Source organism: Glarea lozoyensis (assembly GCF_000409485.1).
Source record: "Glarea lozoyensis ATCC 20868 chromosome Unknown GLAREA10, whole genome shotgun sequence".
In the NCBI taxonomy this organism is placed as follows: Eukaryota; Fungi; Ascomycota; class Leotiomycetes; order Helotiales; family Helotiaceae; genus Glarea; species Glarea lozoyensis.
The window spans coordinates 2,251,818-2,272,787 of record NW_007360984.1 but is presented as its reverse complement, the minus strand read 5'-3'; the positions used below and the strand labels follow the sequence as shown (position 1 = coordinate 2,272,787).

The 20,970-nt window shown below is 46.2% G+C and overlaps 8 protein-coding genes across 8 annotated transcripts; 3 read left to right on the top strand and 5 right to left on the bottom strand.

Moving 5' to 3' along the window:
* Nucleotides 1–1,042: 1,042 nt before the first annotated feature.
* On the bottom strand, nucleotides 1,043–4,153 carry GLAREA_05770 (P-loop containing nucleoside triphosphate hydrolase; the record flags this gene model as incomplete). Its single annotated transcript, XM_008079059.1, has 2 exons — nucleotides 1,043–3,197; nucleotides 3,243–4,153. 2 exons carry the CDS (start codon nucleotides 4,151–4,153, stop codon nucleotides 1,043–1,045), a joined length of 3,066 nt encoding a protein of 1,021 aa, XP_008077250.1.
* A 706-nt stretch (nucleotides 4,154–4,859) lies between these two features.
* Nucleotides 4,860–6,109, bottom strand: GLAREA_05769 (uncharacterized protein; the record flags this gene model as incomplete). Its single annotated transcript, XM_008079058.1, has 2 exons — nucleotides 4,860–5,236; nucleotides 5,338–6,109. The coding sequence occupies 2 exons, from the start codon at nucleotides 6,107–6,109 to the stop codon at nucleotides 4,860–4,862; spliced, it is 1,149 nt and encodes a 382-aa protein (XP_008077249.1).
* Nucleotides 6,110–7,910: 1,801 nt separating this feature from the next.
* On the top strand, nucleotides 7,911–8,644 carry GLAREA_05768 (uncharacterized protein; the record flags this gene model as incomplete). Its single annotated transcript, XM_008079057.1, has 3 exons — nucleotides 7,911–8,070; nucleotides 8,122–8,405; nucleotides 8,462–8,644. 3 exons carry the CDS (start codon nucleotides 7,911–7,913, stop codon nucleotides 8,642–8,644), a joined length of 627 nt encoding a protein of 208 aa, XP_008077248.1.
* Nucleotides 8,645–8,713: 69 nt separating this feature from the next.
* GLAREA_05767 (carboxyl-terminal proteinase) lies at nucleotides 8,714–9,904 on the bottom strand (the record flags this gene model as incomplete). Its single annotated transcript, XM_008079056.1, has 1 exon — nucleotides 8,714–9,904. One exon carries the CDS (start codon nucleotides 9,902–9,904, stop codon nucleotides 8,714–8,716), a length of 1,191 nt encoding a protein of 396 aa, XP_008077247.1.
* Nucleotides 9,905–11,346: 1,442 nt separating this feature from the next.
* GLAREA_05766 (uncharacterized protein) lies at nucleotides 11,347–12,237 on the bottom strand (the record flags this gene model as incomplete). The annotated part of the gene is made up of 1 exon (XM_008079055.1): nucleotides 11,347–12,237. The coding sequence occupies one exon, from the start codon at nucleotides 12,235–12,237 to the stop codon at nucleotides 11,347–11,349; it is 891 nt and encodes a 296-aa protein (XP_008077246.1).
* A 973-nt stretch (nucleotides 12,238–13,210) lies between these two features.
* GLAREA_05765 (NAD(P)-binding Rossmann-fold containing protein) lies at nucleotides 13,211–14,146 on the top strand (the record flags this gene model as incomplete). Its single annotated transcript, XM_008079054.1, has 1 exon — nucleotides 13,211–14,146. One exon carries the CDS (start codon nucleotides 13,211–13,213, stop codon nucleotides 14,144–14,146), a length of 936 nt encoding a protein of 311 aa, XP_008077245.1.
* A 389-nt stretch (nucleotides 14,147–14,535) lies between these two features.
* On the bottom strand, nucleotides 14,536–16,038 carry GLAREA_05764 (Ankyrin repeat-containing protein; the record flags this gene model as incomplete). The annotated part of the gene is made up of 2 exons (XM_008079053.1): nucleotides 14,536–15,866; nucleotides 15,918–16,038. The coding sequence occupies 2 exons, from the start codon at nucleotides 16,036–16,038 to the stop codon at nucleotides 14,536–14,538; spliced, it is 1,452 nt and encodes a 483-aa protein (XP_008077244.1).
* Nucleotides 16,039–17,512: 1,474 nt separating this feature from the next.
* Nucleotides 17,513–19,605, top strand: GLAREA_05763 (uncharacterized protein; the record flags this gene model as incomplete). Its single annotated transcript, XM_008079052.1, has 2 exons — nucleotides 17,513–17,911; nucleotides 17,962–19,605. 2 exons carry the CDS (start codon nucleotides 17,513–17,515, stop codon nucleotides 19,603–19,605), a joined length of 2,043 nt encoding a protein of 680 aa, XP_008077243.1.
* Nucleotides 19,606–20,970: the final 1,365 nt, after the last annotated feature.

Below are 20,970 nucleotides of genomic sequence, written 5' to 3'. Positions count from 1 at the left end.
TGATCAAATTTGGATGCATGTTTTGGAACAGGGAAACTACTTCTTCGTACGCCCGGAAATCGAGAACTCAAATACATTTCCAGAGATCCTCCTTTGCTTTTCTCCTTCTTTTTGCGTACTCTCTTCGATATAAGACCTACCCATCCTCACACCCCCACTAACTCACCAACCTAACCATCTAATCAGTATCCTACAACACCACTCCCTATCCATTAAGTAAACATACCACCACCAAAGAAGCCTATTGAAAAATTAAAAACACAAAAACTCTTTTAAACATACCAGCTCGTAGTGACCAACCCCGCAATACCGTTAAAACCCGGCACATCAAACACCCCAAACATAGCGGACTTGAAATTACACAAAACATATCGTCCACTTTTCCTTTTCGGCGTTTACTTATTCTCGCCGTGATTGTATTTTGTTGAAGTCATGTAAAGTTGAATTCGTTGTCTTGTTAAGGGGATGAGAGATAACTTTTCGAACCCTTTTTGTAGCTGATGGGGTGTATAACGGGTGGATTAGTGGCTTGGATTGGGTTGAGCGATTCGAATTGCTGGGTTGAGTCAGAGTGAGCTGTTTTGCGAGATGGGAATGTGGCTTTAATTTGACGTACACGTTCAATTCTCCAGAGTTACGGTTGGGTTGCAGTTTTTTCGGTAGGCCTGTTGTTGCTCAGCGCTCAGTTCCTAGGTACGTCGTGTTTAAAACAGGTTCGAGCTTCTTGTATTGAGACACGATCCTCTCTGCTTCTTCGAAATTCCCCTTTGCTTTCTCCTGGGGTTGTGATAACTCGGACCTTGGAATTACTAAATATTCAGCCATTTCTTGTAATTGACGGCGTGATGACAGTGTAGAAACCACGGTAGGCGGTGAGAAGTGCCCAACTTCGGAGGTTCTTGAGAGAAAATGCGCCGAACATATCTGAGAATGCAATTCTGCTAGCTCGACTTTTCCCCCTTAGTACTCCTGTCTACCCAGGCTCCCAACAGTAGCACTTTCTGCTTTCTTGCGATTTGTTATGACGGAGAAAGTAGGAAATTTAGCCATGGCTGGACGGTTTTTGGTGACTTCGCCAAGGTAAGAGCTTTGAAAATCTACTTCTTCGCTTTGATGTAGAGATAACCCCATTGTTTGTTCCCATTTCAGAGATCTCAGCAGGAACGTTCATCTGAGAAGTGGAAGAGATATCTAACATAGCCGAGTAGCGTCTTTTACATTCCAAAGTCGAAGAATGTTGAGAACCATAAATGGATTCGAACCCAGCACAGGCTCTTTCATAGAGTGTCAAAGCTTCTTCATACTCTTCTTTCTTCTCAAATAACCAAGCCAAATAATACACACCATTGATCGTGACTTGGTGCGTCTTACCAAGCATACATTCACAGGTCTGGATGTTCTGACGGAGCAAATGCTCTACTTCAGCGTCAAACTTTTGAGATATGATTACCCAGCAAAGTCTATTTATAGCATCTAACGTTCCCCTGTGTGTATTGCCGAGTATCTCTCTAGAGACTTCGACAGTATGACGGAACATCAATTCTGCTTCTGCGTACTTTTCTTGCCCACTAAGCGCAAAAGCGAGGTTTCCCTTGCACTCGAGCGTACTCGGGTGTTTCTCACCGAATACCTCTTCGCAGAGCTGAAGACTATTGCGGATTATAGGCTCTGCTTCAGCATTCTTGTCTTGATTTAACAAGACAAATGCAAGAGCGGTTGCGGTTTCTATAGTAGTTTCGTGTTTATTGCCAAGTTCAATTCTAGAGATCTCGAGATTTTGGCGGACCATAGTCTCTGCCTCAGCGAAATTTCCTTGCATACTGAGTACTTTAGCAAGTTTATTCGTGGTCCACAGCGTTTCTGGGTGCGTATTCCCGAGAACCTCTAGGAAAGTTTTACTAGTCCTTCGGAATTGGATCTCTGATTCAGCCAGGTTTCCATCGCTTTCGTACATCCAAGCGAGACTGTTCACAGTCGTTAGCGCATCTAGGTGTTTCTCGCCAAGTTCACTCTCTCTTATCATTAGAGCATTGTTGGATTGTCGATAAGCCGCTTCTGATCTTCCTTGATTGTAATCATAGGTTGCGAGATTTTCAAGCAGTTCAGCTTGCTGAACGCGAACTGCTTTATGAGCATACTCATGTTTGGCAACGGACTTTGCGTGTAGATAGAGAGTTTCGCATTCCTCCCATGTTCCGTAATACCCATGTGGGAATGTTTTAGCCATCAGCTCTAGAGATCTCTCTTGCCACTCTGTTTTTTTATGCCGTAAACTCAACCACCTCAGTGTCGACAGCTGTACAAGTCGATGAATTTCAAAGCTCGATCCCCCTTTTTCGGCCCGGATGAATGAGTACGCTTGCAATGTTCCTAGAGCCTTATTGAAATCAATACTCCGATATTCTATATGACTTAAAAGAGTCTTTGGAATCGCTTGGCGGTCAAGCTGAACCGTGAGTGATAGTAAGTCGGCTGCTCCAGGAAATTGTTTTGCAATCTGATCAAAGGAAAGCTTCCATGTCCTTGCGACAGAATTCTCACTATCTGGATATCTTCGGGGGTCTGGTAGGCTTTCGTCCATGTAGTCCTGCAAGTCAGAGTCGCTGGCTTCAAGCTCCTTGATGTATGATTCGACCGTCATACTGTTCTCTCGTATGAACGCAGCAGCTTGAGTGATCGCCAATGGGATATTTCCAAGTATCTCATTAAGGCAATGGAAATCTGCACTACTTGTGTCCTCTGATCTTGGTATTTTTGATACTAACAGTTGCTCGGCATCTTTTGGAGGCAATACGTCGATTGTGATTTCCTCTTCTTGATCGCTCAAGCGTTGGCCAATTCTTTTGTCGCGAGTGGTAGTGATCATAAAACAATTCTCATTTCGAGGAAGCAAATTGCCAATGTATGGATGATTGGGTTTGTTTGCCGTTGAATCCAATTCGAAAAAGAGGTCAATATCATCTGCATTGTCTAGGATGAGTAGCCAGGACCCATTCTCTAGTGTATTCAGCCAGTCCCGAACAAGAACAAGAGTGTCACTCTGGGGATCTTCGGTCCCAGGTATAGACATTTGCTTCGCGATCTCTCTATATGCTTGCTCAAATTGATCAAAAGAGCTTGTATGTATCCAAAATACATGGCTTTCTGGGTAACGGTGTTTCCATATGTAGCAGTACTCGATCGCGATCTGGGATTTCCTGCCCGATATTAGTAAGACAAGCGTTTGGCAGGTTGAAACTCACCCAATGCCGCCGATTCCGCAGATTGCTATTCGCCGCCTCGTATCAAGTTGCTTTGTCATTTCCTGTATGACATCTACTCGGCCAATAAATTTTGGATCGCGAACAAAGGGAACAGTGAACTTTGGTTCCTTCTTAGCAGCCAAATCGTCGAGCTTATCGACCCCATTTCCCTCAACACTTCTGCCGACCTCTTCTCGAAGCCTCCGAAACGCGTTCTCTCGCCCTTCCCCGTAAATAAGCGGCAAAAATATATTGCACATTCCCAAAAGAGAATATGCCATATCTTCTTCGTGCTTGGTTTCCCTTTTGGCCGTCCATGCCACCCGCTCATCAAGGCTGAACTTCTTCGGGTCATATCTACGAAGAGCTTCAACTGGAATTCCTGTTCTTTCGTGAATCAATCGCTCCAGGGAAAACTTGTCGCCAATCCACCTATAATCAGTGGAGAAGAAATCGACAGATGATGGAGCAAGAAGCTCTTGAAGCGTCCAGCCCCGCGTGAACCATTTCGCAGTCCGAAATTTCGATTCGATCGCGATTTTACACTCGCTTGCGTCTTCATCACCTGGCATCGAAACATCCGCGAGATAAACATAGCACTTTACTGCGTTCTTGTACCATAGAAACATGGAGTTGATAGACTTTTGAAGTTCCACCGGGTCGCCTTTGTTGATACAGCAAGTATCCACCCAAATATATTCAAGGCTGTCACGCCTAGCCTGCTCTCCACAGAACTGGATCTTTCGATACCCGGCCTTGGACTTCCCTGAGCCGTCCATTACCTCTTTGTACGTAATTTCTTGGTCATCATCTCCCCATGTATGGGACAATATCGCATAAGGAGGGATATCTTTGAAAAGATCTTTGGTCAGGCTGAGGTCGCCATCAGCTGTGCACTCCAGAAGCCGCATTTCGGAGCTCAATTCGCGAATTTCTGCGGAAACCAGAAAGAAGAGAGCACACTAAACATATTATCAAATCCCAGATTGAGAGGATGTGACGAAGAGATCTCGATCATGGATATTGCTTGAGGTGTTGTAGAGAATAAGTTGAAGACAACTGGAGACGCGCAAGTAATCATCCGTGAGGCTGAAGCGTCGAGGCGTTCAACTGGCAGCTCTTCATGCAAGACGATTGGCTACATTACCCCAACACCATCTACAGCCTATTTTCCAACCGCCATTCACCACCGCGAGGAGGTGTCCACTCCCTTGCCCCATTGCAGTTGAAGTTGTTTTAGCAATTTGAGCCATTGCGAAAAGAGGTGAGTCGAAGAAATGGCCGAGCCATGAGCGCAGAGAAGCGATAGAGTTAGAAGGTATTCCCTTCAACATTGGACAAGCCACCTGTATTGCGGTTTTTCAGATAATTGGGCGATGTCACTTCTTGAGAACTGAAGTTGGCACTTGCGATGAAATCGACCTGTCACATAAAGACAAGAGATAATTTTTAACATATTCCATTCATATATTAAAGAAATGGTACTGAATATAAGAAGCTTCCCAAATTCTCAAGCATAACTTTACTACCTGAACTCCGCTGGTCATGAGAACAACAATTTGCGCCAGCCCAAAACCGTTCCTCAAAGCAGTTACATCTCGTCCTTTTTTTGACATCCTATTTTTCCCCTTGATCCGGAGGATCTACATACGAGCAATCGACTGCAGTACAAGTGTCGGTACTTGGAACTGTACGAGTTATGGAACCGTGCATGATAAGGTAATACCTGGAGCAAGTGATCTTGTAATCAGTCGACCAATGCTGACGACTAGCACCAGTAATACAACCCGAGTTGATTGTGTACTTTCCTGGTGCACAATTTGGGTTGGCACCTTGGGGAGGGACCGGAACAGGAGCGCAAGTAAGCAAGACATGCGCGACGTTGACTTGATATCCAGAGTCCAGATCATATGCAATACGAACTGTTCCAGCCGTAGTACCTTTAGAAACAGTTGCAGTGCCAACGTGAGTTCCCTTAGTCACATCATTACCTCCTGCACCAACGATCAGCTCGGCTGTGTAACCCTTGTCCACTTGATCTTGCCCGAGCCCAAAGAACCATCCCCATCGTTGGCATCCTAGTCGGTTGAGGTACCAAGGGCATGATGATGAACAGTCGCGAGAGCATATGGAATTATAGGCGAAGGCGGTACCGAATCCGCACTCCTTTGTGGTTGGAGGTGGTGGAGTGATTGTTGGACAACAGCAGGACTTTGTGCAAACTGGAGGACAAGTGAAGGCGACTGTAACTCCATTGCCCAATTTTTGGAAGTTTGGGCTATCGGACTTCCAACTCCCCAGCAGGTGTTCCCGTCCGTAATGGAAGCATGGGCAGCAATTCTGATGGACTTGTCGCAAAGACTGGTGACAGGTGGGGAAAAGACGTCAAGAACTTTGCTCACAGCCACCCAGCAATCGGCTGTTTGGTTGGAATTCGTAAGTGAGCAATACTTGTTGAAAGTGAATTGACCGGGGGCAGATGCTGTGAGATTAACATCATCGATCTGTAGATGGACTTCATTGAAGGTTGTAGTAACAACGTTTTCGTATGCAACATGGATGCACTTTCCATCAGTGGTGGTAGGACAGTCTCTAACGGTGACAGTAACCGTAGACGTCTTGGCTCCGTACTTTCCGCATCGAAGTTCTGTTTTTGTATTGGCTGTGAGAATGTTTTCCGTCGTTTGGCAGCAGGTTTTGGTACTACAGGTATTGGTAGTGCGGCGAAAGAGGGAGCGTTTAGATGGGTTTGCACAGCATGCAAAGTCTTTAGAACATTCATCTGATGGTGGTGGCATCTCAGTAGCTTGAGCAATTGACGTAAAGCCCAAAACTGCCAAAGAGGCAATGCTGAAAAATGAACGCATTTTGAGTGATTATCCCAAGTGTAATTAAGTGAGGGATAAGGTAGAAAATGAGGAATTTTTGCTGAAATTGCATCAATTAATACCCAAGGTCAGAGTCTAAACTTAAGCCTCTGTTTCCCCCCTCAACTCCTCTCATAAAGATAAAGTTCGGGGCTGCGAAGCCATTCAAGCCGTTTAAGCCAAAATTCCCGGCGAAGTAGGCTCATCTGATTACTATACATTGTGATTCGATTCCCCGTACCGATGTAGCAGTTGAAAATACTGATTTAACCATTGTAGGTTTTGGCACAAAGCAAAAATGTTGAAAGTTGTCAGCGTTGAAATATTTTATGGCGTGTCAATCAGCTCGCTTAGCCGGTGGGCAGTGCTGGAGGACGACATGAACAAAGAGTTCTAGAATTTCATGACAGATAACCGAGATCCACATAATCTAATGACTGCAATTGTGGTGGCAAAATAAGCTCTTTATCGGCTTGGCTTAAGCCACTGCCAAAAAGTCGGGTTTCTTCAGCATCCTTAGAAATGATACAATTGTAACACCTCAGACAAGACTGGAAGAACAAGACCTAGCAACGGATAAAGGTCTCGTTCCCTTCAAGAGGGAAGAGTTACGCACTGTAAGCCTTAATTTGGTTTCAATGTTGACGTCCATCTCATTCTCCACTAGCGAACAAAGCAATACAGAACTTAAGCTGTTCACTGGTGGCTATGTAAATTGACGGTAACCTGCACTGCCGGTGAAAATTACCATATCTGGACAAGGCGCTGAGATTGAGATCCCGACAAAGCTTTCAAGACAACGCAGTATATACCGCAGTATGTGTCAAGGCCGAGACCAAACAGCCCAAATATGAAGAAAGGAGGTCATGGTGGTGTGAGCTGAATGAATGAATGAGCGCATACGAGGGTTTTACCAATCGAGTTCATTAAGCCATCCCGACGCCTTTCCACCAGAAGCAACTCGTTCGAGGAATTTCTCTGTTCTAGTCACCTTGATCCCAAAAGACTCCTCCAATCGAGATGTGTTCAAATTATCCTCACCGGCATTCGCCGCAGTCATGATATCGTTTCAAAGACGTACCAATGACACCTCAGTATTAGTACTGTCATCGTATAATGTCCAGGCCAGGAGAGTACCGTAGTCAGGCACGAGACTAGGATCATATCCCTAAGGTTAATCAGTCGGTATCGATCCAAAGATCCCTCGAATATCACGATCTGCTGCTTCGTATTTCACTCCCCACGAACGACATCCACACCACTTTTGAACCCTGTACTGACGCTGATCAATCTTCCGCTTGGATATTATATACAGATCGCTTGTAATATCTACACTTCAGGTGCTTGATACTAACATGGAAGCGAAGGCGAGGGGGTGGATCACGTTTCACTTTGTCATGTGACAGTTTACTCTCCTTTTGGCCCGCCCGTTCATCCAATATGATTACACAACTATTATTCTTTTAAGTGTAACTGATCAACATGGTAGTCACCGAGTGAACTATCGATCATTGGTGCTCCTATACTTCTCACGTAAAATTGCTTGCTAACAACACTTGCCTAAATTATATATCCGGGTGCCCATGTGACTGAATGAGGGTTTAGCCATCAAATTCTACCAACAGACATATTCACTATTGAGCCAAGTGAGATGAGAAGGTATTATAAGAATGTCGTTGTTTCTGCTGTAAATTTTCATGATTTAGCTAGTGAGTCCATCCATGCTTGCTACCCAAATATTGGAATACTTCACTCATCGTAATTTCAAAATACAGAATTTCTCAGCGACATGAATTTTAAAATGAGGCTGGCTATTATTATATCCATCTTTTCTCTCAGTACTCTATCTCTCTCAGCAGTCTTTGCTCAGAGTTCGCAGTTCGCCCTCGTCGTACTTTCCGACAGCAAGACCTACAATGGCACGACTCTTATTCCATGCCAGAAAGGCAAACAAGGTCCCTGTAATACAAGTCAAACATTTTGATTTCGAAGGCAAAACTAATGACTGTTAGATCCCGGGCTCTGTCCACTGGCACAGCTTCGCTACCCAATTTCTGACCTTGAAGCTGCCTTCAACTTGAACAACACCTCAAGCCAAACTCGTAATACCGGCTTTCTCACCTACGAATTGAAAAACAGACAAACTTCAAACGGTATCGCTGATGTAAAAGCACCCATGGCGTTCAATAACAAGGGTTCCTATCAAGTTCCCGTTTTTGGATACGCAAGTTTCGACACTGCTTCCAAGGTTTCTTTCAATGAGAAGAATTATCTTGGGACCATGGAGGGTTCGAGCGTAAAGTACGATAAGTGGTACGTTTGCGACATTGATGGAGGATTGATTTATCCAAGCATCGTATGGAGTTCTGGGTCAGCGACGCCGCCGCTTTCTTCTTGCGTGAAAGTGAATATTTTGAGGGTATCTTAGTCTCGTTAAGTGTGAAGGTTGTATTTACGAAAATTAGCGGCTTTTTTTATGTTGTAGGCAAAGTCATCTTCAAACACCATGAATTTACTCAGAACGCAAGACTATAAATATACTACAGTGAATTATCTCAAAGGTTTCCCTTCTGAACTTCCAATCTCCAGCACCTAATGGCAAGTTTATCCGCCAATCTTCCCACCAGCACCCGGTCCCCCTATGAATGCATAACTCCCTCTCTTTGTTCCACTCAAGAAGTGCGACTCGTGCGTATATCTCGAAGTATCCGAATCCCTCCACGGCCCATTGAAAGGCTTGCTAACATTCTGAGGGTTCGTATAAGCAATATTGAAAATATATCCCGCTTTTCCGTAGCCTTTGTTAGCAAACTCGCCACTGCCCATATCCGTCGTCGTAAGGGTTTCTTCGTTATTGGTGACCTCGCCATAAAAGTAGATCGTATCCGACCCACCAGCCAGAGTCGACGATGCTGGATCACTGCTTGGGGTACTGAAAAGCGAGCCGGGGTAGTATCCTATCCACTTATCCTCTACCGCAAGCCACCAATTGCCTTTGTGGAGGTTGTACTCGATTTTGAGATCGTTTTGGGCTCCGCCGTCGATACTGAGAGGGGTGAAAACTGAGCCAGGATGGATCGTTGGGTCAACTTGAACCCAACCCGTGAAGTCGGTGTTCCATCCACCTTGGTTGTTGCCTTCCTGGACGTAGTTATTGCTAGTGTAGTAGGTGAAGAGATGTGGTTGAGCGACTTGCTGCTTCCAGTTGATCCATCCAGCCTCTACTGTTTGTGTTCCAGGGAAGGGAGGAAATCTGCCAGCCTGAATATTGACATCATGTCTGGTAACAGCTGTCTGTAGCAGTGAGAAATCCGCGTCGCTTTGTGTGTAGGGAGCAAACATGCTAAATGTGCCGGTACCACCGATGTTGGTCACTGTCTGGTTGGCTTGACAATACCAGTGTACGCCAGCATTCTGACGTTTCGAAAATTGGATTTCTGGCAAAACTTTCTTAGGAGCATTGGTAAGATAGTCCAGGTTTGTGCGGGACACTGGAACAGTGCCTGCAGGTCCCAATTCGGCTCCAGCTTGCTCAAGCTCTGCAGTAGGTCGTGGTCCCTCTCGCGGTGTTCGAGGTGGTGGTAGCTCTGCGATTTTTCCTTGAGAGTCAAGAGCGACCCAGTCAATCGTTTGGGTATCGGTAGTGGTCGTCTTGACTATGTTCAAGCCGGCTCGCGTCTTTAGGGTCTTTTCCACATGTTGATTGCCACGATTTGTAGGTGTAGCAGTACTGTCAACTATAAAAGCTGAAAATGCAAATGCAGATAATAACTGATTCTGTGAAGGGAGTAACATGGTGGAAGTTGATCAGTGGGAAAGATGCAATTGACTTGGTAGTACAAACACAATTTCTTCTCCGGAGCAGCAGTTTCACGCTTTCATATACCAGTGAGAAGATAAATGCATTTCCAATCTCTGAGGCTACAAGAAAGAACAGTAAGCTTACTTTGTCCCTATCATGCTGCTTCGAGCAACACGAGAGAGAAGCCTAGTTACGCCTCCTGCTCATGATACCATTTTCGGCCATACGAAAAATCACTCGTACTGCAGCAGTCTTTTCAGGACAGGCGATGCTTTTGTATGATTGCAGCTTACACAATTCCATGAAAATCATGCTGTTCTTCTGTGAGCTCATTGGCTAGCGATTGACCGTGTTTCTACAATCTCACGTATGCGGCTCAGCAGCATGCATGATGCAACTCTCAAATTTGAGCGCATGAGATAGACCTTTCGGTGTTACTATTTGTGTGAGATAGCGAACGCGCTGGCAATTTCAAAGTCCTGTTGTTCGGATTTTTAGCCCGCCGATATGTTGGGCTCGATCATAAGTCGCAGCGCCTCTTACTCAATGGTCTGACAGCCCTCGAGGAAGCACAAACATCCAATGTCGCCTCTCAATAAACTTTCAGGGTTTTTTCTATCGATCAATATTATCTGCTGTGTAAACCCACAAGGAATTAATGGAACTGCTGCCTATAACCCAATCTCCTGGAATAAGATGTGCAGATATTTATTACTTCCACATCTGCAACAAAACGGTTATCGGCGATGGTTGGCAGGGTCAAGAAGCACATGGCGAGTACGAGCTGCATAATGTGGCTGACGGATGTCAGATTATGGTCCCCCGTTGGTGTTGCTGTCGGGTTTGCTGGTTACCAACGGCACGGTGAGTTTTCGTCCCAAAAAAGCCACACGAGTGGCTAGGATGATGATAAGCGAGCCCTCCAACACTGACAGTCGGGAAAGAGTACTAGATATTAAGTATGATAGTATCATGGAAGATGAGAAGTCTTGTTTTCAAAGGTAGCTTTGATTTCCAATTATAGCATCAAGAGCTCTCCATCAAATCGTGTACGATTTAGACGTGTGTCAACTTACAACCAAACTTCCGTATGTTGAATTTTTATTTCAAGCATCACCAGAATCATCGTTCGATTAGGGCCATATTTTCTTTCGGCGTATAAATCATATTTTTCAAAGGGGGACTTTCCAATTGGCAGAACTCATTTCTCACCGGAAAAAAGATCCTTTGAATGTCACGCCCACGTTCTGATCCTCTTGCATGTTGACATGCCGTTCTGTGTACGCTTGCCCTTTTACAGACGGCCATTGATGCCTAGATTGAATGTCGATTGTGTAGAGATATTCGTATCTAACACGCTTTCCTCGAATGGAACATCGTGCTTCAACTCCTTAGTCGCCGTGAACGATCGTCTCTGATAGCACGACAAACACCTTCAATCTCTCCTCAAATCAATCTCCCCACCCAACACCTTCCTCGGCCACTCCATAACCCATCTCAACTTCTTCGGCAGCAACTCACAAATCCCTCTTACATCACGATTAATAGCTTCATATTCTCCCGTACCATGAATCCACCACGCATAATCCAACGCACTTAGAAGAACCAGCATTCTCGCCATCAGAGCCATGGCAAGCGGGTCGTGTTGTTCCAACATGTCAAGATATCCCGGCTGGCATCTCACGGCCATGAAACCGACGAAGCGCTGAAGCGTTTTGGTATCGGCGCCGGAGAAGAAGGAGCGGTAGTGGTGGAGTACGAAATCTCGAGCTTCTATATAAATATTCTTGCGGTCTTCTGTCATTTTTTGGACGTTGAATGCGTCTAGCAATATCGATAGATCGTACTCTAAATTTCTAAGTTGTGTTTGGGCGAACTTGGATAGCTTCTCTTCTGGCAGCACGAAGGGAATAGCTTCATCTCCAATCCAGCCATATCCTTTCTGGCCAAGGAGTACATCATTATCCCTAAAGATGACTCGGCCTCCTTCTAGCATCTTCATTGCTTGAAGTGGAAAAACATATGCTTGGTCAGGCTGCGGCTGATGTGCCAGCAACCAGTACATATGCGAAAGCAGAACCGATGAGAGCCAAAGCTGTTCCGAAACACCCTTTTCGGGGTTTGTTAAAGTCTGGCGATGTTTTACTAGTGATCGATCCAAGTAACGTCTCAAAGCAATCGCTATGTCAGAGTCGTTGTGTGAGTGGGCGTGCAGGTGGAGAGCGGAGAGCGCTAGCATGGGGTTTAATAGTAGTTCAGATTCAAAGGCAAGTTGTGGTATAGTCCGCTGCCATGCTTCTCTGGATGCACCATTACAGCCTGGCATAGTAAAGCTTACCACTGAACTATAATGGTACATTAAGCGAAGCTCTAAAGTCCGCCATCGGCTGGTGTCTGATATGGAGCTTGGATGTAAGCTTAGTGATGGGATATGTGCTACTATGATTGGTTGTGGGACTGAATGTATAGCTGGATCTTTAGCGAGTTGATTTAGAGTGTTTCTTTCAGGTTTATGAATGTGTTTCCCAGGGGATTCTGTGGTCCAGTGACAATGCTGGATATTTACATATCGTCGGCGGCAATTTGAGCAGACAGGCTTTATCTCGTCACACTAGACTTGGTTAGTAGGTTCGATCCAATGAATGGACTCTTCTTGCTTATACCTTCACTTTGCGTACTCTGCAGTCTCGACATCCAGATCGAGACTTTCTGAGCGAAGGGCCACGTCGGAAGGAACCACTGGCGGAATGCATCAGGGAACAATCCTTGGACTTCACCTGATCAATAATTAAGATAGCGAAGATGCGAGGTTGCGATGTTCCGAGGCTTGAAAACTGAATTATCGGAGGTGATGTCCACCTTGTTTCGAATTGGTAAGCAGCATAAGCAGTGGGAGGAGCAACTGACTTCGTGGCCAGCCAATCATGTTTCTATGCGAACTTCCGAGGGAACATTGCGCTAACTTGATGTAGACTGTGGATGACCCACTCCAATATACTTGATATCCAATTTTGAACAAAGGCTTGTGGTGTAAAATCAGATCGAGATGCTTCAGTAGAGATACATTGGCCGTGCCAGGATTCCTTGTGCACAGGATTTCTAGTACTTTCCACTCTGAGCTGCAATACAATCAAGGGAGTCCTCAGGTTGTTCTTATGCTGGCGAGGAAGTATAAAGCTCCAGAATGCCTCGTCTCTATGCAGAATTGTTATCAAGCTCTCAGTACTTTGCAATAAACAGCCAAACTCCGTAAATCACTCCCTGAAGACTTTACTTCGACAACAAAAGCAACCGAGAAAATGAAAAACATCCTTGCTGTCTTTGGAGCAACTGGTATACAAGGCGGTTCAATCATCAACCATGTATTAAACGACCCAGAGTTATCTCAAATTTACGAGATCCGTGCCATCACTCGAGATACGACCTCAGACAAAGCCAAGAAGCTCAAGGAGAAGGTCACCGTCGTCGAAGGCGACGTGTTTGACCCAGCTTCTCTCGCAACAGCTTTGAATGGTGCTCATACCATCTTCGCCATGACAACACCCTCGTTCACTCCCGACGCTGTTGAAATCGAGTCCAACAGTGCAAAGACAATTGCCGACGTCGCCGTACAGAAAGGAGCTCAGTACATCATCTTCAGCACCCTACCCTCAGTCACTGAGCTCTCCGGTGGCAAATACACCCATGTCACCCCGTTCGACGCCAAAGCTGTGGCCGAGAAATACATTCGAAGTCTTCCCATCAAGAGCGCCTTTGTCTCGTACGGATTCTTCATGGAGAATTTCCATACCCAACCCTTCTTGGGTCCTCAAAAGACTTCCGATGGCACTTGGGTTCTGGCCCGGCATATCTCTTCGAAGCACAAGGTACCATACATCGACGCTACCGGAGACGCAGGAAAATTCGTTGGTGCTATCCTCGCCGAACCGGAAAAGTATGCAGGCAAAACATTCTGTGCCGCGCAGGCATTGTATAGCTTCGATGAAATAGTCGCTATTTTGTCCAAGACTACAGGCAAAACTGTCGTGTACAAGCAGATCTCGCTTGACGACTTCGAGAAGAGCCTACCGTTTGCGCCTGTTCTGTTTTCGGAGGGGCTCAGCTTTCTGGAGGAGTTTGGAGGATACTTTGGTCCTCTTACTGATGAGTTGGTTACTTGGGCTGCAGGGAACATCAAAGGAAGACTTACGACCCTTGAGGAATTCCTGAGGGCAAACCCACTTCAGCTTGTGTGAAGGCAACAGGTTGATAGCTTGATACCGAGTGGGCTTTAAAGCCCGCTAAGGGACACAGGAGCACATGGAGTGCCTTAGGAACATCAAATTCGCGTAATAGAATGCGAATATTATTCTTCCTTTTGATCTCGTGAATCGGTGTGGTGATGTGTCTGCGTCAATCTTTCTCATGTTTTGACAACAAATTATTTTGCTCCAGGTTGTTGTGATAGCGATTTACTGAGCATACATAATTAGTCAGATTGTCGTGTGGCTAAGAGACGCTGCTATCGTAGGAGTTGACTTGAATTCGCTCATCTGTGCGGTGTGACGTTGAATCGTGATAGAGCTTCTGTAGTTTGATTTCTGTAGATATAGCGGATTACACAGATAACTAGATTTCATATCTGTCAAATTTGCACTTTGGCTTCAACGAAAGCCGTCACAATACTATCCATTTCCCAATGAATAGCAAGGTTCATAGCCTCGCTCGCCCAGGGAACGTTTATATCTATCCCTCGTTCTAGCAAAAGTCTTACCATTGGCTCGTGCCCACCTCTTACAGCTTCGTGGAGGGGCGTACCTATTACCGGCGACCTCATACCTGTAAAAATCCGTGGGCCATGTTCTTCGATTCCAACCAACATATGCTCCACATTGATGTCGCCTGGGTAGTCTAGTAACAGGCGTGCGACATCCACATGGCCGTTTTCAGCAGCAATAGATAATGCTTGTGTTTCTCGGTTAACCCCATTTTCTAAGAGTAGTCGGACAATTGATGGACGACCGCGAGTGGCTGCAATCTCTAGAACTAAAAGACCGTAGTCACAGTCTGAATAGTCATGGTGAAGTTCTGTGTTGATGTTGACACCAATATCCAGCATCCACTGGATAATATGTTCCTGGTTGCCTCGAATGCCGCCACGTAGAATTGAGTGACGCATCAGCTCGGTTTCTAACGGCACATATCCATCCCACTCAGGGCGTTGCACAAGATATTGAATTACATCTTGATGTCCGGCTTCTGCTGCACTTTGAATTGCATCCCGCAATACGGGTTTGTGTAATGTGGTCGTTCGGTCATCATTACCTCCCAGGACCATGCTTGGATGGTCCAACAGTAGTTTGATGAGTTCGAAATGACCAGTGCGACTTGCTCTGTCGAGTGGTGCATTCGTGGTTTTTTCTGACCAGAAATGGGTGCCGATATTTATGTATGCTCCACTGTCTAGAAGCAATCTCACTACATCGAGATGTCCTTGCATAACAGCATACACCAAAGGAGGTCTATAGTAGCTGCTATGGGTGTTCGGGTCGGCTCCTTCACTCAACAGGTGTCGGAGCATTTGAAGATTACCTAGGAAAGCAACAGCGATTAGTGCGTCAAGTAACACAAGCTGACTTATCTCCCCAGCGGATACGATGTAGTCATCGTATTCATCGCGGCAACCAGTACTGTCGGCAACAGCTAGAGCATACACAACATCCGTGTATCGAAGAGGGGAACACAGGGGCTGCAATTTATGACTCTCTTGTACGAGAAAGGCTGCTGCATCTTTTATCCTCGCAATGCTGATGTCTGGAGGAGTGAGGCGATGTTCTAGACGGTATCTTAAGATATCAACAGATAAGGGTCTTGAAATCACGTCGTGATGTCGAAGGATTTCGAGTCCCTTTTGACTGCCAAAATCCACGATTCCTGGCTTGGCTATGACTGACATGATCCCCTGCGAGAACCGCCCTACGAAAACATCAGTCCCATTCCAAATGCTGAACAGACGAGACAACTGACGGTTGACAAGTCGGATGCGGAGAGCATGTCTAAAGCCAACGACGCCAACTGTGACGACAAATCTTTCCAAGATGTCATGCAATAATTCCAAGGGGAGATCCATGAGACGTATCCGAGTCATCGCTGCGTAGTCTCCAGGAATCTCGTGATCGGGACTTGGTACTCGTACTCCGGTCTGGAACTTCGCTGCCAAATTAAGGTTCCAGTGGAACTTCCCCAAGCGCTCTCCGTCCTCAAGTCTTTGACAGCTGCAGAGGCTCGTCTGATTTCGGCATGAACCCCCGTTTTTGATGAGTTTGTGATGCACAGAGGGAGGTGGGGGGCTCGATGAGAAGGGAGGAGTTTGAGATTTATCTTGGCAACTTTGAAGAAGGGAAAGTGGTGATCCCGTCCGAACAAAGGGAAAGCAGCGCTGTCGCTTACATAAAATTACACGTGTAATTCACCTCATTCACGGCTAGCAAACGAGCTTTCAAGTTGGATCTAATTCTAAAAGAGCTTCCAAGAACATGAACATGAAGAACGCTCTTCCCTCGCCCTCTGAAGCTTCTTAGCAGTTTAAAATAAACGTAAATATTGCACGATGAATTTATGGTTATTCCTTCTCGCCAACGCACGAGCCCCTTAAATGTACCTCAGCAACATCCGAGCACGAACGACTGGGCAAACCCCGGCATTGTCAGCCGCAAAAGCTCTCGCCTTTCCCCACGACACTTCTTCGCTCCTTCAAAACAACGACAATTCGTCAAAGGGAACGAGATGCAATCCTCACAGCTAACAACAACATGCACAAAACCGGAGATATGTACTTGTCTATACAGTTGCGTCAACATGTGCTGTCGCGGAGCCTCTTGTGACGTCCGATATTCCTCCTCATTCCTTTTTGTTTGCGAACGTGGGTATGCAACCGTGAACCCCCCCAGTTTCAGACTGAGGCTCTTCGAGTATCAGGCCAGCGATCCCCAACTAACGCCAATCTGGACACGCCGTCACCATTATGGCATGTTGTCATTCGTCCCAACACTCTTCAGACGGCGCTCCCCTCAATTCTGCCATGGTTAGGGCAGTTGATGGCCCCTGTTGGTGTTTAACCTTCTCTCCAGAGCTAATTTCAGGAGTCGGCACAGCCTTGAGCATCATGGATTTTGTGTCACTGAACTCTTTTCCATGCAGAATTGTGCACGATGTTGTGTGGGTATCCTCGCCACGCTGCTCAAGCATTTCTGCTTCCTTGTAATTCTCGATGATTTACTGGGAGATCGCCGTTCCGAGACCTCTGAGCGGCATTCTCCCTTCTGTATGGATGGAGCGTGAATGTTTCGAGGCTACATTCGAGATCAGGGTTGTATTGAAGTTTCGAAGACCCGTCCTTCTCTAGCGGTAGCTCAGTGCGATCCAATATATACTCCCAAGCCCTTTCGTTTTGTCGATCATCTGCATCTTCACATTCTTTTCATTGCGTTGTTGTTGTTTTCCTTACGACTTTAATTCGTATACTGGTTCTTCGTTCATTACTGCTGGCCAGCATTACATTCTAACCTTCGTTCTTATTATATCATCATCATCTTCTTTCATCGCTATTAACATATTTCAAAATGCAGTTCTCAACACTCTCCGCCCTTGTGGTGGGATTTTCAGCTCTCGCATCGGCGACATTTTCGAGTCCAAAGGCGGGGGAGCAATGGCAAGTGGGAAAGGAACAGACACTATCATGGGACAACACGGGCATGTCGGGATTGATGGATTGCAAGATTATACCGGCTGGAGCTGTGGACACCTCAATAGTAATCGCTGAGGTTTTCAGTCAAATCGACATTGTAAGCACGGGAGGATCATACAAATGGACGCCAGACGCTTCGCTCATTTCACAATCCGTCACTATCGTTATTATCGACTCCCTAAACCAGTACCACTACTCAGAAAGCTTCACTCTTATCGTTGCTGAGACCACCATCGTAAACATCGGAGGCCAAGAAAACTACAACAATGGAAAAGTAAGTGACTATGCACTCAGGTGTTATAGACGATTACTAACAATCTATAGGATTACACTTCAACCTGGGAAGTTGTCCAAACCACTGAACATGTCACAATGGTGGAGACAATCAAGACTCTGGAATCATCCGTCGTTACCGAGACCGTCCAACAGACCGAACACGTTACTTACACCGAGACGAAAGAAAGCGTAGTTCATGTTACTTCCACTGCTGTTGAGACGAACTTGGTCCACGTTACTGCTACTGCCACCGAGGTAACTGACATCACTTCAACCGCCGTCGAGACCTCCATCGCTATCGAGACTTCGGTTCAGCTCGAAGAGTCACTTGTCCTCCACACCTCAGAAGTTCTTCAAACAAACTTGGTACACATTACCTCGGAGGTTGTTCAGACCAACCTCGTCCACATTACATCTGAGATCTTCGAAACCAACTTGGTTCACCTTACTTCAGAAGTTACCGAGACCAACGAGGTCACAGAGACCAACCTCGTTCATATCACTTCCGAGGTCCTCCAGACAAACGTCGTACAGCTTACAGCTGAAGTTACTGAGACCGAGACCAACTTGGTACACATCACATCTGAAGTCCTACAAACGAACTTGGTCCATGTTACTGCGACTGCCACCGAAACTCAAATCGCTGTCGAAACCTCTGTCCAATTCGAGAAGTCTCTCGTCCTTGAAACCTCGATCGCCCTCGAAAAATCTATCGTTCTCGAGAAGTCTGTCGTCCTTGAGACCTCTGTCGCGCTCGAAACAAGTCTAGTGCACGTCACAGCAACTGCTACAGAAACCCAACAAAGCCTTGTGCTTCAGTCCAGCGTCGTGTTCCTCACAGAAACCAAAGAAAGCTTAGTACTTAAGGAGAGCACCAACTTAGTAGAAGTCACCCAAGTCGCACTTGAGACCAGTCTTGTTCACGTTACTGCCACTGCTACTGAGGTCAAGGAAAGCATTGTGTTGAAGGAAAGTTTGGTGCAAGTCACTCAAACTGCAACTGAGCTTCAACAGAGTGTGCTCCATGTTACCGCCACCGCAACCGAACTCGCACTTCAGACTTCAGTGGTTTTAGAGTCGTCCGTGGTCGTTGCAACTTCGTACGTCGTCATGACTTCTGTGCAAGTCGTGACTAGCACGGCTGTCGAGAAGATCTCTTCTCACGTCATCGTGACCGTCACCACAACCTTGACTGAGGGGGCTTCATGCACAACAACTGAAGGAGGTCTTGTTACTTCGCTCTTCACGAGTTTGAGCACTTCAGTCGGAAATGGAGAAGGTGTTCTCACCAACCAGATTACCCTGACCGAGACACATGGAGCCAGCGCGGCTGTGGAGACAAACAGAATCACGTTGACGGAATCTCACTCTGGAAGCAGCGTGATCGACACCACGTTCACAAGCATTAGCATTGCAAGCCCAACGTTATCCGTCAGTCTTGAGACTAGCATCAGCATCGCGCCTCCAATCGCAACCGGTATTGCCGAAACAACATTTGCTCCATCGCTCACTTTATCAACCACCACTACACCAACACCATTCTTTGGTGTCAGCAATACGACAATGATCTTACCATCCGGGACAGGTAGCTTCTCAGCACAACCAGTCTTCGCCAACGCCGCATCATCAGTAAGCACCAACAGCCTGCTAGCCGGAGGTCTCGTCACTCTCCTTTCCGCATTTTTCCTATGAAGTAGTCGACCATAAGTCAGGATTCCAAATCTGTTTATAGCGTTCCAAGTTCAATTCCTAGAATGATGCACCCAGAGAAGAGAACAAGGAGACCCTTTTTATTTTGTAATATTATTTTAATTCGCCCCCAGGGCCGGGACGGTCGAACCGTCGTTGTAGAGGAAAGCTGCGCTCTCAGTACATCTGGGCCATTTGGGGGCAGCTCCGGAAGCTTTTAAACACATATACCGTATACATATATATGAGGGCACATCAATCAGAGGACCGAGGGCCTAGAATTTTTCGGCTATGGGAGTTTCTTAGACGGCAATAGGCTAATGAAGACATGATACCCTTTAAATGAGAACATTTACTTTTGCTGGTCGTCTAACATAATCTTTGACATGATTTTTCTCCAATGTTGACATGGACTAGTGGTTGCACCGATGGAGAATGGCGTCTTCCCGATTACACAATTTGAAGATCTTTATGTTCGGCCGAACTTTCCGGCTCCCACATGCCAGACCTAGCGGCGGTCCACCACAATAGGGCTGGGTGGTGATAGCAAGGAATTGATTGCACTAAACTCTATTCCAACATTGTATGAACCTCTCCTCTCTAGCTTCCTCACGTCGCGGGGTATCACAGTTTTGCTTTTCAACTTCATTCCAGTTTGAGACTCCAAGTCACGTTTCGATGTCTTACACCTCAAACCCCTCGGTCAGCCCCTGACATCAGACGCAATAAACAATAATTCACCCGTCGTATTGCGCGTATCTCAACCATTGCACCGCTTTCCATATTTGACTCACAGTTCTCCCTTCTGTAAACCCGAAAACCCGTTCCGACAGTCTGGCTCGATGACTCTGACCACATCATCTTCTTCAACAGGAAATAGTGGGGAATGTAAGCAAGCCAGCATGCCATTCGTGCGCGCGTATCTTGTAGGATACTGGTCTCGCAAGTAGCCTTTCACCACGATTGCTTACGTATTTATCCACCTGTAGATGTGATTCTTGCTTATGGCTAAGTCCACATCCTGAGCTCATTCTTCTTATTTGTTTAGCTCCTCAATTCCAAGCATGCAATTATACGTACAGCATTAACAAACCCATCCAATAACACCGCGCAAATCACTCGACTCGGTCGAATGCGGTCGAAGCCCCCAATCGTTAATTACAGCCTTTCTAATCAACACGCTCCCAAACTCACAATTTTAGCCGCAACGTAGCACAACCACGCCAATCACGCAGGCGGCTCAAAACGCCTTGCAGCATATCTTGCAACACGTCGAACCCAGCCAGTCAGCGCGATACCTCATCTACAGCTTATGGCATCAGACCAGGGCCCAACCGGAGTCCGGGCCCTGCTCGTTCATCTCCTTCG